The sequence below is a fragment of the Hyaena hyaena genome, unplaced genomic scaffold (assembly GCF_003009895.1).
Source record: "Hyaena hyaena isolate Hyena2069 unplaced genomic scaffold, ASM300989v1 scaffold_126, whole genome shotgun sequence".
In the NCBI taxonomy this organism is placed as follows: domain Eukaryota; kingdom Metazoa; phylum Chordata; class Mammalia; order Carnivora; family Hyaenidae; genus Hyaena; species Hyaena hyaena.
Genome location: NW_024080759.1, coordinates 891,812 through 908,985, shown reverse-complemented (window position 1 = coordinate 908,985; position 17,174 = coordinate 891,812). Strand labels below are relative to the sequence as shown.

Genomic DNA, 17,174 nt, shown 5'->3' with positions numbered 1-17,174 from the left:
TAATTTCTTTAATAGGTTACATCCCCTCTTATCTCAGGACCTTAGCACATGTTGTACTCCCCTGCTTTTAATGCTTCCTGTCCTTCTGACCACCTCAGTTACGTTCTCCTGTTATATACTTTTATAGAACTGTGTAAATCTTTTCATTATATGTGTCACAGTTATAAATTAGAGTTATTTTCCTGATTGATTTACTAATGTTTGTTTCCTCTCTCATCTGTAAACTCCAAAAGAAAAGGGATTTTGTTTGTTTTCCTCACCATCAAATTACCAATATCCAACATAGTTAAATGAATGAATAAATAAAATGCTAATAATATTAATATTAAAAAAAGAGGAGAGAGTGTTTTTTAAAAGAAAAACTATGTTGTACATGAAATCAAATTTTGGCCAATCCCAAACTAGATGGTACAAAGCAGCCATTAGCATTCGACCCAGATCCTTGGATAAAGATGTGTGAGTAGAAGCATAAGAGTTAATCTAATATAAATACAAGCACATGCACACTTAGAATTTTTCCTGCCTACAGATCAACTGTGACAAGTATCTTTGATGACTCACTCTTCTAGAGGTAATCCCAGGTCAGGACTCATATATCATCAAACACAGAGAAAATAATTTATAAAACATTAGAAAAGATGCTTAACTTTTGGTAACTCAGTTTTAAAACTCTTAAAGGTGAGTTCCTCTTCCTGTAAGCTGCCTGAAGTGATCTCTGAAAATAGTTGACTATTCACTTGACCCAGACAACCCGACAAAATCAGGCAAATCAAGAGGTTCAAATATTCATGTTCACTTTAAGAACACATGTGAGACTGCCCAGTCCATCAAGGATATGCATATCCGAAAAGCTACCAAGTATCTGGAAAGTATGTGCAGAAGCAATGTGTTCCATTCTGACACTACAGTTGTGGAGTTGGTAAGTATGCCCAGCCAAACAGTGGAGCCGGACACAGGGTCAGTGGCCCAAAAAGAGTGGAGAATTTTTACTGCACATGCCTAAAAATGCGTAGAGAAATGCTGAACTTAAGGGTTTAGATGTAGATTCTATGGTCCTCGAGCACATCCAGGTGAACAAAGCCACCAAGATGTGGCATAGAAGTTATAGAGCTCGGGGCACCTGGGTGGCTCAGTTGATTATGCTTCCCACTTCAGCTCAGGTCATGATCTCGCGGTTTGTGGGCTTGAGCCGCGTGTCAGGCTCTGTACTGACAGCTCAGATCCTGGAGCCTGGTTTGGATTCTGTGTCTCCCTCTCTCTCTGCCCCAACTCTGCTTGCGCTCTGTCTCTGTCTGTCTCAAAAATAAATAAGCATTAAAAAATTAAAAAAAAAAAAAAAAGCAGAAAGAACTTACAGGGCTCATGGATTAACCCATACATAAACTCTCCCTGCACATTGAGATGATCCTTATTGAAAAAGAGCAAATTGTTTCTGAAGAAGAAGAGGAGGTTGCACAAAAGAAAAAGAAAAAGATATCCCAGAAGAAACTGAGGAAACAAAAACTTATGGCCTGGGAGTAAATTCTGCATAAAATAAATGCAAATAAAAGTAAAACAAATGAAAAAGCCTCTTTTAGGTGGATAATTAGTCAACCAGCTAGATTTTTTTCTTAGAAATAACCAATAAAAACTAGCCATAGAAAACTGACAAACAAGAAGCAAAATTCAATGAAACATAACATATTGATGCTCCTTCAGAACTGTGAGGTGAGTAATGTCATTGCTATCTCCCAGTTTTCCTTCTGTAACTTTGTTAATCAGGGAAGCCATCCCCACAAGGCTCTCCTCCTCACCATTATCAATCCTTCTTTTACCAGCTTTTCCAATGATCTTATAAGCCCACTTATTCCAAGGTGTAGATGACAGATGAAGCAATCTCAGATAAATAAAATTAAAAAATAGAGTCAAGGCAAAGGAGTGAGACTCCAGTGATTTTAGCCATTACTATGCAAAGGAAGGCCTGGTGGGTGGAGACACTTGAGTACCCTATAATTTTCTCTGTAAAAGATCATCTTTCTCAAGAAGCCTGCTGTGACAGTATCTTTATTAGTCAATTCCTCTGAATGACTCAAGACTAAGTCATGTGGATGTTGTATTGCTGGGCAAATATTGGCTGTACATTAGAATAACCGAGGGAGATTTTAAACAACACTGATGTTTAGATCCAATGCAGATCAATTAAATCAGAATCTTTAGGATGTCACCTGCACCTTGGCATTTTTAAAAAGCTCACATGGTGATTCTAAATATTTGATCAGGGCTGTAAACCACTAATTTAGCTGTTAGTTATCAATAAAGATTTTTTTTTTAACTTTGAGCTACCAAGGGATGTTTTAATCCTGCTCCAATCCTGCTTCAGAAAGCCTTTCTCCTCTCATGTATGTTTTTGTGCTTTACTCACACCCCTTCTATTCTTTTCAAAGGAAGTATTCACTTGCTCTGTTGCCCTGGGTCTCTTCTATCGTCACTTCTACCATGCCTCTGTATATATATACTCAATATGTTTACACAGGAGAAAACATCGACTAGAGTTAAGCTGTGCAGATAAAGAAGTTTGGGGGGAGGATAATAGCCAAGGGCTGAACCAGAAACAAGCATTGAGAGTTTCTAAGAATCATTTCTGTAATGCCAAGGATTTGATTTGCTGTAATTTCTTTAACATATCCTCTTATGTACATGGGAGAAGTTATGATTAGTAACTACAATAGTAGTTAGTACTACAATTAGTAGTTACTAATGCTTTGGGGTTGCTCACTGTCTGCATCGAAAATGTGATTTTGAGACAAGATAGGCATTCCTTTTTGGCTGTCCCATACAGAGCACTCCAGGATGCACCTGTCTTAATGGTTGCAAGGTAGAAAAATTAACTAAAAATGGACAAAAACCTTAACATAAAAGCTAAAACCATAAATTTCTAGGAAGAAACATAAGAGGTAAATTTTAATGACCTTGGGTTTGCAACCTATCTTAGATATGACACTGAAAACATGAGTAACAAAAGAGATTTTAGATAAATTGGTCTTAATTAAAATTAAAACCTTTGTACATCAAAGGACATTAGAAAAGGCAACCTGCAGAATGGGAGAAAATACTTGTAAAACATGTATCTAATAGGGGTTTAATATTTAGAAATGTAAAGAACTCCTACAACTCAACAATCAAAAGACAACCCAAACAAAAACAGACAAAGGACTTGAATGGACATTGTTTCCAAAGGTGATATACCTATGGTCAATAAGCACATGAAAAGATACTCAACATCCTTACCCATTAGGCAAATGTAAATCAAACCACAATGAGATAACACTAGACATGCACTAAGATGGCAGTAATTAAAAAGATAGATAATAACACGTGTTGTTAAGGATGTGGAGAAACTCCTAGCACATGTTGCTAGCAGGCTTATAAAATGGTTCAGCCATATACGTGATAAAGAGTTTACTGGTTCCTCAAAAATTTAAACACAGAGTTAGTACACGATGTAGCAATTCCATTCCTAAGTGTATACCCAATAGAAGTGAAAATAGGGACTCCAGCGGATACCTGTATGCCAATGTTCATTGAAGGTTTATCAACAATAACCAAAACATGGAAACAACCCATATCCATTCAGATGAATGGAAAAACAAAATGTGGTGTGGAATACTATTTAGTCATAAAGGGGGATGAAGTTCTGAGACACATTATAACATGGATAAACTGTGAAAACATTATTCAAAGAGAAATAAGCCAGAAACAAAAGGACAAATACTGTATGAATTCACTTACATGAAACATCTAGACAGGCAAATTCATAGGGATAGGAAATAGATTAGAACTTATCATGGCTGGTGGAATGGGGGATTGAGAGTTATTGCTTAAGAGTTAGAGTTTCTGTTTGGGATGATGATGAATCTTAGTAATAAAGGGGATGGTTGAATAACATTGTGAATGTAATTAATGCCACTGAATTAGACACTTAAAATGGTGAAAATGGCACATTTTATTTTAAATATATTTTATCACAGTAGAATAGATTTAAAAAGAACTAATTGTCAAAGTTTTTAATTAAAAACTTAGTTATATTCAGTGTTTTATTGAATACTTGCTGTTTCTTATACTGAAATGTATAAATAACTTATAACTGGTAGATGTTATAGTTTGGGAAATTAGGAATCAGGCAGAAAGTATTAACTACTAAAAATGTACCTCAATACTATATAAAGTTTTAGAAAACCATTGTATTTTAGAAGAATCTCATAGTGCCACCAGATTGACTATATAATGGGGCTAAACTGGTCTAGTAATTTTTTTTTTTTAATTTATTTCTAGGAGAGAGAGAGAGAGAGACAGCGTGAGCAGGGGAGGGTCAGAGAGAGGGAGTCACAGACTGAAACAGGCTCCAGGCTCTGAGCTGGCAGTCAGCACAGAGCCCGACGCGGGGCTCGAACCCACGAACCGCGAGATCATGACCTAAGCAAAAGTCGGATGCTTAACTGACTAAGCCACCCAGGCGCCCCTAAACTGGTCTAGTAATTTAAGAATTCTTCTAGGAAGTGTCAACTATAGGAAACAGACAAGACTACCAGACTCAAGGTCAGAAAACCCTGGTTGATTCTCCACCTGACACTTATTTGCTATGAACTTTCAGAAAAAACACACAATGTTACCAGTCTTGGTCTTCTTGTGTATAAGATGGGATAATAATTCTGTGTATTTAAAGAATTGAATAAAATAAGAAATATATCTATTAAATCAGCCAGCAAAAACTCTAAGCCATAAGGTGAAGAGACCTAAATGCCTATCAGTGGGCAAGTGGAAAAACAAAATGTGGTATACACTTATAATGGAATATTATTGTCTCAGAAAGGAAGGAAATTTTGACACATGCTCTAACATGGGTGAACTTGGAGGCCATTGTGCTTAGTGAAATAGCCCACTCACAAAAGGCCAAATAATGTATGATTCCACTTATCCTCACTATCTCAAGTAGTCAAATTAATAGAAACAGAAAGTAGAATGGTGGTTTCCAGGGGCTCTGGGAGGGGAAACGAGGGGTTGTTTATTGGACTTAGGGGTTCAGTTTTACAAGATGAAAAAGATCTGTAGATTCATTGCACAATAATGTGAGTTATACTTAACACTACCTCACTAAATACTTAAAAATGGTTAAGATGGTAAATTCTATATTATGTGAATTTTACCACAATAAAAAAATCAGTGCCAAATATGTAGTAAGTGCTTAACAAAATACATGTGAAATCCAAATGGTCCCATGTCACAAATTAACAGTGAATGGAAGATCAAAAAGAAGAGAAGACTCTGCAATATAACTGAATATAAGGACTGAAAACTGGCTGTTAACAAAGAGCAATTTCATATTAACATATGAAATTATGATACAGTGTGGGTTTTTCCATTATCAAAGAATTAAACATTTATAATTTGGGATGCATTTTAATTACCTCCACACCTAAGGCCTATAAAGTTATTTTATTATAAAACATAATAGAGTATAGAGCTACTCTTGGCCTTAATTGGAGGCATTATCAGAAATAATAAATCTGGTTTACAATATCCCCACTGGCAATTTTTTAAAAAAAATTTCAATTCTGCAGGGAAGTACCAGCTTTATGAGGCTCAAGATGACATTATTAGTGGGTCACTTCACAAGGAGGTCTCTGTGGCAGCTTCAGGCAGGGAGGACACAAAAGAAGGAGAAGATGGAGTCTGTGTCCTCTGGCATTGACAGCTCATTTCGTGGCAGGACCTAGTTACACACACTCACAGGCATTTTACCTGATGAAACAGTTATACACCACAATGAAGGACTGTGAGCAAAAACCCAGTATACAAATGAAGGGTGGTGTCAAGGCTCTTTCTTTATTTCAAGAGGTTTGCCCCTACATTGAAAACCTGATATCTTGAAAGTTGTGACAAAAAAGTTCGGTTCCAATGGACAACTCCTGGTTTTTCAAAGCCATACCTACTTTTTTTATTACATTCTAAAATAAACATTTACGAAAGAGAGGCAAAGGCAACTTTTTGAAAATGAGTTTACCTTATAGTTAATATATAGCCATCCTTTGGGACATGTTCCATGTTGTTTTGGGGTCTTTCTCTTTTGCTCTATGACCCAGGCCTTCTTTCGCTTACAGATGCTAGGCATAGAAACTGAACACTCTTCACTAGCCCAGAGTCCTGAAGGAGTAAATGTGTTAGAAATGACCTGAAACAATGGTGACTCTTTGTAAGCATTCTCTGTGTATCACATTTTTATGACTGCTAATGGTTTATCATAACTTTTTAAATCTAGAAATTGGACTAAACTGATGATAGAGTTCTCTCATGACAAGAGCAGACTGGGCAAACTGAATAATTCTAATTCAAGAATGTAGGAATTTTGCAAGTGCCATAAAAAAGAAAAAATACCCCAACAAATTGAAATATTATAATTGAAATCATAGAACTGATTAAAGTTCTGAGAATATTTGACTTGGTTAACAAAAAAGTGTAAAGTAATATTTTTGTTTTCAAATATTCAACTTCAATATAAAGAGAAAAAAGATTCTAAATGGATGATCATTTCTAACTTAAAATTCTTTAGAAAATACATAATGTAGAAAAATTAACTTTGTAACTTCTAAGAAAGAAGCACTTTTCAATACGGACCCTTAAACAAAACAGGCACACATAGACATGCCCTCAGGAAGATATATCCCAAAGTCCTTAGCCTCCTGTAAAGTGTATTTTAATTTAGAAGAGCTATATTTTCCAGGTAAAGGGTATAGGATGCATTTCATTAGCATTCAAGTTATAAATCCCAGAATAGGGCAGGGATACATTTATATTGTAAAGGCAGGTTTCAGTTGTCTAGTGTGAAGGATATGAACCTCCCCCGAACCCCCCCAAAAAAGGCATGTTGAAGGAGGGGCTGACATGCTATTTTCAATGTAGAGTAGCTGCTAGTCTTCCAGAATCACAAACAGCCTTTCTGTAGGCTGTTGTGACACCTGCTGGCAAAAGAGAGCTGATTAACAGTGTGGTTTTTCCTTTCCTTTCTCTGCAGATACCCTTCCACCAAGGATTGCTTTCCATGCTTATCCTTCTCTCAACTTGGGGCACAGGTTCATTATGAATCTGTTACGAGTCAGGAACATAATTACCTTCTATTCTTATTTTTTTAATGTTTATTTTTGAGACACAGAGAGACAGAGCATGAGCAACGGAGGGGCAGCGAGAGAGGGAGACACAGAATCTGAAGCAGGCTCCAGGCTCTGAGCCGTCAGCACAGAACCCAATGCGGGGCTCAAACCGACAAACTGGGAGATCATGACCTGAGCTGAAGTCTGATGCTTAACTGACTGAGCCACTTAGGTGCCCCCATAATTACCTTTTATAGGATAGAAAGAGTGGGGTGGATATGAGTGACAATGAACCCAAATAACATTTCACTGATAAATTAAAAAAGAAAACACCCATGTTAAACATACGTGTATTTCTAAATCCAACTTGGAGACAGTTGGTATTCCATGGTAAGAAACAGTTAATGCTAGGCATTAAAAAAATACTGAATTCAAAGAAAATCTTTCTTAAATGGGAAAGAGAAGTAAATTTCACAGAGATTAAAGTTCTGGTCAAATATAAACTGAAAATTAAGAAGAGATTTTAAAATGAGCCCATATTGAAATTGTATAGAGAATAGTATTTGTCAAGTATATTTTTGACCTGTTTCAATGGGCCTATTTCTGGTGCCATTTTGCTTCATGAGGAATGACTTATCTGGTTGTAATTCATTTTCCAAGAATGTGAACACATGGAATTAACTGTAGGGATGACCATCCTTAAACCTTAAGACTGATGAAACTAAAAACATTCAACTAAAAAGCAAGCTGGCTAACAAGACCTTTCCATGGAACTAATGCAATGAAAAGGAGACTTCAAGCCTCCTGAAAACTATCATTTTGTATTATAAACCCCAAAATGGATGAATAAAATAACCTGTTATGGATGAAATGAAGCCACATCTCTGGCTCTGATTATTCATAGATCCTTCTCTTCCTTTGTCCCAGTTCTGGTATATTACTGGTGCTCCATCTCTCCAGCTGTAGAAAAATGGAAAAATTTAGTGTCTTCTCTTTTTCTGTATGTCCAGTCTCCAATACCATTCTTGAAGTTCTGGGGGTATGGATTAAAGGCATAATATTTTAATAAATTAAAAAAATACTCATGTCGTTGGTTAGAGAAATGAAAATTTATGAGTTAAAGATAATGTTTGAAGGCTATTCAACAAATTGATCATTAAGATCTGGTTCAATCATTCTGCAAATAAAACTTGTCAAACAAAATAAAATGCAGATTGATCTAGGTCCATACTGAAATTCATCATTGGCTCTTTCTTCTCGAAGTCCAATCCACCAATTTACACCATACTTTGAAAGCTATTAAAAAAAAAAAAAAGAAAATGTCAGCATATATTCTACTTGTTTTCCTTTTTCGCTATTAAGATTAATGGTGTTGCCGTTAATAGCTTTCTATTCTTTAGTATTTTACCCAATTATCTAAAGAAGAGTACACTAAGGCCTAGCATCTTGAGAGACCCTGAAACTTCATTATCTTAAAATATTCTCTCCTCTTTATGAAGGGAAATTGGAATCAAATATTGAAAATCTTTCTTACAACTTTCCTTATGTATTTAAAAGTACATTTTCTAACTCTCATAATAGAGCTTTAGAAAGTAATATTGTAAGGTAAAATAGGATTCCTTTTTTTAAATAAAAGTTTAGTGTTTTATCATCTCAGAGGTTTATAGAAGTTTACTGCATGTGTCACACTGTTCGGAAACAATTCAAGGCACAAAGACATCAATAGTAAAAAAAAGATTTTGAATTTTTGGCATTAGTCTGATTGTTAAGTTTTTAAACTGAGTTATAGCACACTCCCTGTTTAAATAGACACATATAGGATGAAGGAATACTACAGAACTTCCAGTGTTTCACAACCAGAAAATTATTTCTATATTTTACTAATTTGGTATGATTATTTATCACACAGATCTCAGTACAATAAACTATAAAATGAAATCCCATGTTCACACATGTGTGACCCAAGAAATTGAAATACCCTCTTTAACCACAAAAGAGGAAGAAGCAGTAAGGATTTCTCTAAGACCGCTAAATCAATATACTTTATTGTGTGTGTATGCTGTGTATGAGTGTAAGTGTGTGTATGTGTGTGAAATGTAACTTAACTTTTAAGCTAAAAATGTATTAATTTGAGGGCATTGCATATTTAAATTTGCACTTCATTTCTTCTGTAAAAATTGGAGAATGCACTTTAAGATATATATTTTTTCCACATGAATTTCAGGTCATCATACAACAGAACCTAATAACTCTCTAACATTCTAATTTATAAACAGGTATTTTTACTCCTTGAGCACTGTGGCTGTCTGCTATATCAGCAATTTGAGAATAATGCAAGATGGAGCAACTATAATTTGGGATCCCTGAGGTGTTGTTTCACGGACGTGTTCTTACATGCTGAATTTAGATTCCTATTGTCAAGCTTTGGAATGGGTCCACTGAGACTGGCTGTGAACTCAGTGGGAGAACCACAGCAATTTCATTCAATCTAAAGAAGTCTCATGTGCAACAATAGTGGAAATCACGGGCTGATTGTTCACTGCCCCAATTAAGGACCTCTAAAGAGAAATTATAACTACTGCATCTTAAGTGACATATTTATTACCACCTCAATTATAGCATGGTAATCCTCTATATGGCACACCACAACCTGTTGGGATATGGCATAGAACTGCAAGCTAGAAGGACAAGTGAGAAGCTAGAGGGGAAAAAAATCCATGGTGAAAAATAGATGTTTTGAATTTTAGCTGAGGTATAAAATCACAACAGTAGAAGACTTATTAATATTCCTTCCTATAAAGAAATGTGATACGACCACAGATTTTATAACATCAACTATGTTTTGTGACAGCCATTATAGACAGCATCATATAGGAAGAATACTTATAAAAAAAATACAGCACCAGCTAATATAATCTACAAAGTAATTAATCTACAAAGAAACATAAGGAAGAATAACCTGTCATCCCTTCAAACGGTTCCATCAAAGATATCAAAACCAAGTTATTTTGAGGGTTTGAAACATCATATATTGGAGGATGACTACTAGACTTGATATATTTTTATTAGAAGTATTTAGACATGAAATTATAAAAATAAGAGTAAATTTCAATTTTGAAATGCAAATATTCCACAACATAGCATAAAAATGTTAGCTGAGTGGACTAGTTGGCTAGTAGTTCGTGTTAAATAACTCCCAAAGTGCTTATGGCTTTTTACTTTTTTGGCATTAATCTAACAAACAAGATGGCTTGAAAAAGAAGTACTCAAAAATTCACTCATTATGCCTATGGTATTCTGTTATTCAAAGAGAAAATACTGACCCATCACTTTTCCAAGATAGAAACACTTTTAAAAAAATTCTTCAGATTTTAAAAACTGTATCCAGCTTTCTTTTTAAATAGTTAGTTGTTTTACTTTTCAGCTAACTGTAATTTTGTTTTTCACATTTCTAAGTTACTACTCTTTTAGGGAAACTATATAACACATACAGAATATTAAAAATATTTAATTAGTCTTATAATTCTTCCTGCACTAATAGGATGAGTATGCCACAAAAGTGAGAGGTATGACCTCTCTACATGTTTAGTTCTTCATCCTGGAATAAAATAGCTTCTGAACTGACTCCTTCTAGTAGGACATTTGTAGATATGGAATTTCTCACTCGTGATCTGTAGATGGTCACCATAAATACCACTATTGTCACCACCACCAAAAAGTGCCTAACACAGCCACAGATTATGCAATAATAAGAACTGTTTCGAAAACCTATAGCTTTCTTCTTTCTAAATTGATACCCTTTCCCCTTACCTCTTTTGCCCCCTTTTCAATCTGCTACATTTTATACCATCCAGTAATTTTCTTTTGTGGTGTTAGATTAGTCAGCCGCTCACCCATCATACTCATAGCGCATTTTGTATCAACATGGTCACAGGCTGGGTAATAGTTTTGCCATATGGAATACCACAAGGTTTGTGTGGTTTGAGATCACAACTAGATTTAGTCCTCAGCTAGTATCATGGCACCAGATATGACTTGTCAAACACCTAAACCCATAGGTTTTACTATTCCCTTCTAGGGGAGGTATTAACTTTGCCATCCCCACTGGCTTCCCAACCACTAATAATTGGGAGGTTGAATGAAGGGAAAGGTGAAGATAGAAGACCTGCAGATGTTCTAGGAGAGCTAAGCTCATTGGAAGGATCAAAGAAGCCTTTCATTGGTCATGTCTGAGACAGAGCTGGCACCATCTTTTGGAGAGGGATTCTTTTTTTTTTTTTATAGTTTATTGTCAAGTTGGTTTCCATATAACACCCAGTGCTCATCCCAACAAGTGCCCTCCTCCATGCCTATCACCCATTTTCCCCTCTCCTCCACCCCCCATCAACCTTCAGTTTGTTCTCAGTATTTAAGAGTCTCTTATGGTTTGCCTCCCTCCCTTGGAGAGGAATTTTAAAACTAGCATTTTGATGTAATGAAGACATTGTGCCCTTATATTGCTCCTATGCTGCAAGCAGAGGGTTTTTAAATGACCCCGTAAGTCAGATGGCCTGGGTTCACTTCCAAATTCCACCACTTAGCTGCTGTGTAAGTAACCAAATTGCTTCACCTCTTTGGAGTTTTAGCTTTCTCATCTGTAAAATATACTAGTAATAGACTTCCCATAGATAGTCCTAGGAAAGATTAGATGCCATTAAACATTAATACTTAGCACAGTGCCTGACACTATTACAGTAAGTTTTGGCCAAATATCTGTTCCATTAGAGACATGCACTTGGCCATGTCAATGGATGGACTGGTTTTCAGACATTGACCTGATGTCTTGTTATTGCCACCAGGGATCTGCTGTCTTGTTAAAGAAACAAACGTATTTGCTGACATCATGTTAATATTTAACATTATGGTTTTGGCTTGCGTGTTGCATTTGTAGGAGAGGAAAAGTAGTAAAGTAGTGCACAAACTGATAGTGGGGCACATCTTGTTCTAATGGTTGGTCTGTCACTGAGTTTCTGTGGGACTGTGGGGTTGTCATCTGACACCCCTGTTTCTCAGATTTTTCCATCACAAATCGGTAGTGGTCTTGACCTACCTGCACCTCACAGGCTCCTGTCATCAAACAAGATTATAGAAATGGAAAAGCTCCATGAACTGTAAGGGAAAACATTTCTCTTACAAGCCAAAGATGCTTTAAATATAGAGCTTCATTTTAACAACCAACTTACAAACATATGAAAAGATGATAGCTCAAGAAAGGATTCCTGGTGATCTTCAAATAATGTTAAATTATGGAAAAGAAAAAAGTCTTTTCCTTACTTTCAAAGATTTCCTAGGGAAAACTGGGAGTGAGGTTTCTCCCCTTAGTGTCCCCTTGGTAATTTGTACATATTGCTCCCTTTTCATTTACTATTACTTCCAGTTTTTAAAAAATGGAGTCTATCTCATTTTCTCATTCTTGACATTATGTCTTTGACAAATATCACGATGTCTGACACCTAATGTTCAATAAATGCTTGTTGAAGAAATACATGGAAAATATATACTCTTCCTGGCAGTCTGTTTCATTATTTAACACGTTTCACATACCTTTTCAATTAGCCTAGCTCCTCAAAGATTGTCTAAGTCTTTGCTTTAAGTTGAAATGGAAGACCACTCCTTATCATTTTCAGAATATTGAGTCTTTTGAGCCGTAAAAGTATTGCACTCTTGTTTGTAAAATTCAGAACTTTAAATCAGCCACGTGCTCTCCCACTCCTCTCCTTGGTATACCTTGTCCCTCATTTGTGCTTTGTTTCACCCCATTGCATTTATTTATTTGTCTTTTTCTAAACTATTTTTCTAATGCTATGTGCTTATATTGATTATGGTCTTTCTTCCCAGACTAGATTATAGGTTCCACAAAGGCAGGAATTTTGGTCTATTTTAATCACTGATAGAGCCCAAGTCCCTCAAAGAGTAGACTCAGAATATGTCCTGAATGATTGAATGACTCTCACTAAAACAATAAAACTCTACTTCCTCATACTGCTGCTAGTAAGAATCAAGAAAAGTGATATGATGACCAACATAGAAAATCTGTGTTTCCATTATTTTCTCTTAATCCCTATATGAAAGTGACACCTGGGTGGTTCAGTCGGTTAAGCATCCGACTTCAGCTCAGGTCATGATCTCATGGTTTGTGGGTTCAAGCCCTGCGTTGGGCTTTGTGCTGACAGCTAGCTCAGAGCCTGGAGGCTGTTTCAAATTCTGTATCTCCCTCTCTGACCCTCCCCTGCTCACACTGTCTCTCTCTCTCTCTCTCTCCTCCCCTGCTCACACTGTCTCTCTCTCTCTCTCTCAGAAATAAAAAAAACAAAAACATTAAAAATATTTTAATCCTTATATGAAAAAGAAAAACAATTCTCAAAAACCTGTGGCTTTTAATGAAATGTAAATAAATTTCTGAAGTAAAAAAAAATCTTCCCAAAGACTGAAGAAGGAACTAAGCTCTAAATCTCTCATGGTTAATTGTATTCAAATACCGCTCTTAATTTGCTGTGGATAAATTCTTGCTCATGTGCAGAATGAATTGTGAGAAGATCACCACGTAGCCAGACACAGACAAACTCAAAGGAGGACCATTCTGCAGCACTGGTATGAAAAAGATACTCTGCATCCTGATAAAAGATCCAGGGTGCATCTGAAAAACAATGACAAGACCAAAAAAAACCCAAAAACCAATGTAAATGTGCAAAAACTATTGACTGATACAATGCAGACTTAAATAGGATATGTTATGATCAATCCCAAATTTGTAATTTAGTTGCTTAGCATTAAAAAAAATGTGTGTGTTTGCATATACATAAATAAGTATATTTATACACACACAACTAAGCATATTATTTGTTTATCTTTCTTGGTTTATCTCTTATAAGAAAACTACATTTGTATTCCAAGGTCTGGGATAAATGCATATTTTAAAATCACGTCTCATGAAGAGTGTTAAGCTATAATATTAATCTTTAATCATATTTAATGACTTATTAATTTGATTATTAATTAGTTAATTTTAAAAAAATTGTTCTGGATTGAAATAAGAAAAGAGAGTCTCAATTGGAGAACTGTAATAATACAGTAATTATACATGATAGTAGGTAATTAGAAATTCAAGAACTTCCAGGATAGTCTTACCATGCTGGTACCAGGGTGGAATCTTGGGTCTCACATCTGCAAAGTGAAAACAAGCCACCTTGAGGGACCTTTCTTCACAAGTGCGCCATCTCTGATCTACTTCAGCTCTAAACACAATATTTGGTGCTTTGCTTTTTAAAAGCATTTAAAAACCAGGTACTTTGTGCTGTTTGAAATATGATTAGTTCTCATAAGTGAAAAGGAGGCTCAAGAGAGGCCTCTGATTAAAGAAGAAAAGATGTGAGCGCTTGTCAAGTGCCTACTGTGTGGCACACACTGTGGCAGGTGCTTTCACTTACTCAGTTGACAAGTGATTTGGTTTGGTTATAATGTCACAGTGACATTTCTTCCAGACAGTGCTCGAAAAATACCATATTCCACAATACAGTTGGTTATCTTCATTTCCTATTAATTAACTTAGCATACTGCCTTGTGTCACCTTTTCTCATTCCCCAATGATGAATTCTTTGCTAAAATAGTGCAATTGAGTTCTTCATGAAGGTTGTTGGTACTGTAGACCAGGATGCTTACATTTTAGATTTCTGTAACTCTTCACTTGGAAAAGTGCTATACATTATTAGAAAGCAAATACATAGTAAGGTTCTTATTCATATTTTTACCTTTTGGAATTTTGCATATCCATTCACGTTTGGAACCACAGTGCAAAGGCAACAATGTTTTATTTGCTTTATAAACAGCACAGTTTCTTGCATCTTCTCCAAAATAAGTATTGTCTAAAAATGAAGAGACAACCTGCAGCAGATCAAGTTCATTATTTCTTAATGATGATACCCCACAAAAAGTTTCAAAAGATCAAAAGGGGCATCTCTGTAAATAAATAACAATAGACTTCTGGAGCAAGGTTAAGATATGTTTGGGTAAGATTGCATGTAAAGGTTGTCCTATGTTTGTGAAGAACAAGCTAACCAAACTAGCATTTTTCCTTAAAGATGCTTTTTTCCTGAAAAGAAGCATGCTGCTCCTTTCCCTAGAAAGAACAAATCAGGTGCAAACTCCCTTCTGAGTTTGCACTGTTGTCTCACTGGCTGGAATAGGCTCGTCCTGGGAGCCTGGGTAAACTTCTGGAAGGGTCTAATCTGTCAGATTTGAGTCCCATCTGTGATATAGATTCTTGTGCATGTTCCCTAAGCTTTCAGTCTTTGGTCACTAAATTTTAACTTATCACTAGTTTTAATTGGGAAATGATCCAACACTTTCCATGAATGATCATTTAACAGGGATATGAAATAAAGATTCGTTCTTCTCAGTGATTGAATGGCTACCTGACAGAAGAATGGATGCATCACAAGTAAAACTGAGCAAAAAAAAAATACTGGAAAAAAGAGGATATTTGAAACATGTACACTCTTCTTCAAACATGTACACAATCATATAGTAACTCATCTAACTCATTAACTTATATATTATCTCAGATTCAGGCAATGGTGTGCATTTGAATATTTTGTTTTGTCCAGTAGAGAGTGGTGGTGAGGAACTCAGTGCACGGCCTCATGCTTTATCTCATTTATTCTGCACTAAATTGTCTATTCCTCTGTATTACTAATAAGATTGTTTTACTAAAAAAAAAAAAAAAAAAAAAAAAGATTGTTTTACTAAAACAAAAGGAAACATTCTCAACCTCTACATGCACATTTCATTTTTCAAGTGCCACATTGATATTAAACACCCAAGTGTGCCATATGGTGACTCCCATTTATGTAGCAGGTGGATGCTACTAAGTTCCTTCCACTCTCTGGGCCTCAGTTTCTTTGACAGGAAAATAGATGGGTGGGGTTGCGTGATCACTAAGATCTCTTTTCACTCTCTGGTCCTGATAGCCTTCGCAGAAGCAGTAATAAGGTGGAAATATGTTTATTTATATATTATATGTTATAACTTATTATATATTATATATTTATTATATAATGTATAATACATAATTTATATTATATGTATTATTTATTATATATCATATATAGTATATTTATTATAAATTTATTTTAAACTTGTTAATTTATATATTATTTAATATAATTAATATATTAATTATTTATTGTAGTTATTTATATATTGTTATTTATGTTAGTTATATAGCAGTTATACATATATACATATTATACATATAATATGTATTATATATATATTTTATATATGTTTAACTAGCATGGCCTTATTATTTTTGTTTCCCACATATAGTTTTCCACAGATCCTTTCCTTGCCACAAATTTTCTCAAGTGAGGCTAGAGATCTTATTTCTCTATTGATCTTTACTATGTCAAAGTTTTGCTGCTGATAAATTTGCCTACTAGGAGACATTATAACATCATAGCTTTGGAGACCGACAACCTGTGTACACATCCTGGCTCCCTGAAGCATTATTTTAGGCATACTAAGCATTCTAATAACCACTGCATTGAATCATCATAAGGGGAAATGAGATCATACAGCAACGTGTTTAATCCAGTGTTTGGAACATAATTCAGGCTCAGTAAATAGCAGCTGCATTAAGTGCTCACTGCCAGCTCTTGCTAGTCGCCCCATTTCACAGGTGAAATGGAATAACTTTTTCATGTGCTTCAGATGAATCTCATTTCAATCTAGGCTACTGCTTCCAATTTTTCCCTATCATCTTGAGGGAAATGTGAGAATTTCTCTTTGTACCTAAAAAAAAAAAATAATAGGGAGTTTCCTTCACAGAGGTTTTTACAAGTATGAGGCTAAATGAAAAGCAAGTTATTTTTTCTTTCTGAATAACTTGCTCTGGTTGAAAAGGAGATGGTATTTCTAAGTGTGGCATTTCTGTCCTTTTAGAGATAAACTGAAATGGTGTTTTTCCTTGTGATCTGGACTTGGGTCCCACTTCATATAATTAGGTACTAAGCC

At 35.4% G+C, this 17,174-nt stretch overlaps 1 protein-coding gene across 2 annotated transcripts in view; it reads right to left on the bottom strand.

Moving 5' to 3' along the window:
• Positions 1-17,174, bottom strand: part of PLA2R1 (phospholipase A2 receptor 1) — a 117,826-nt gene that overhangs the window by 18,673 nt on the left and 81,979 nt on the right. For both annotated transcript variants that reach the window (XM_039237539.1, XM_039237540.1), the window contains exons 15-20: positions 14,912-15,044; positions 14,292-14,327; positions 13,643-13,800; positions 8,356-8,420; positions 7,981-8,084; positions 6,041-6,180 (exon numbers count right to left, since the gene is read on the bottom strand). In XM_039237539.1, the coding sequence (XP_039093470.1) occupies positions 6,041-6,180; positions 7,981-8,084; positions 8,356-8,420; positions 13,643-13,800; positions 14,292-14,327; positions 14,912-15,044 (636 nt within the window). The remainder of the gene's footprint in view (positions 1-6,040; positions 6,181-7,980; positions 8,085-8,355; positions 8,421-13,642; positions 13,801-14,291; positions 14,328-14,911; positions 15,045-17,174) is intronic.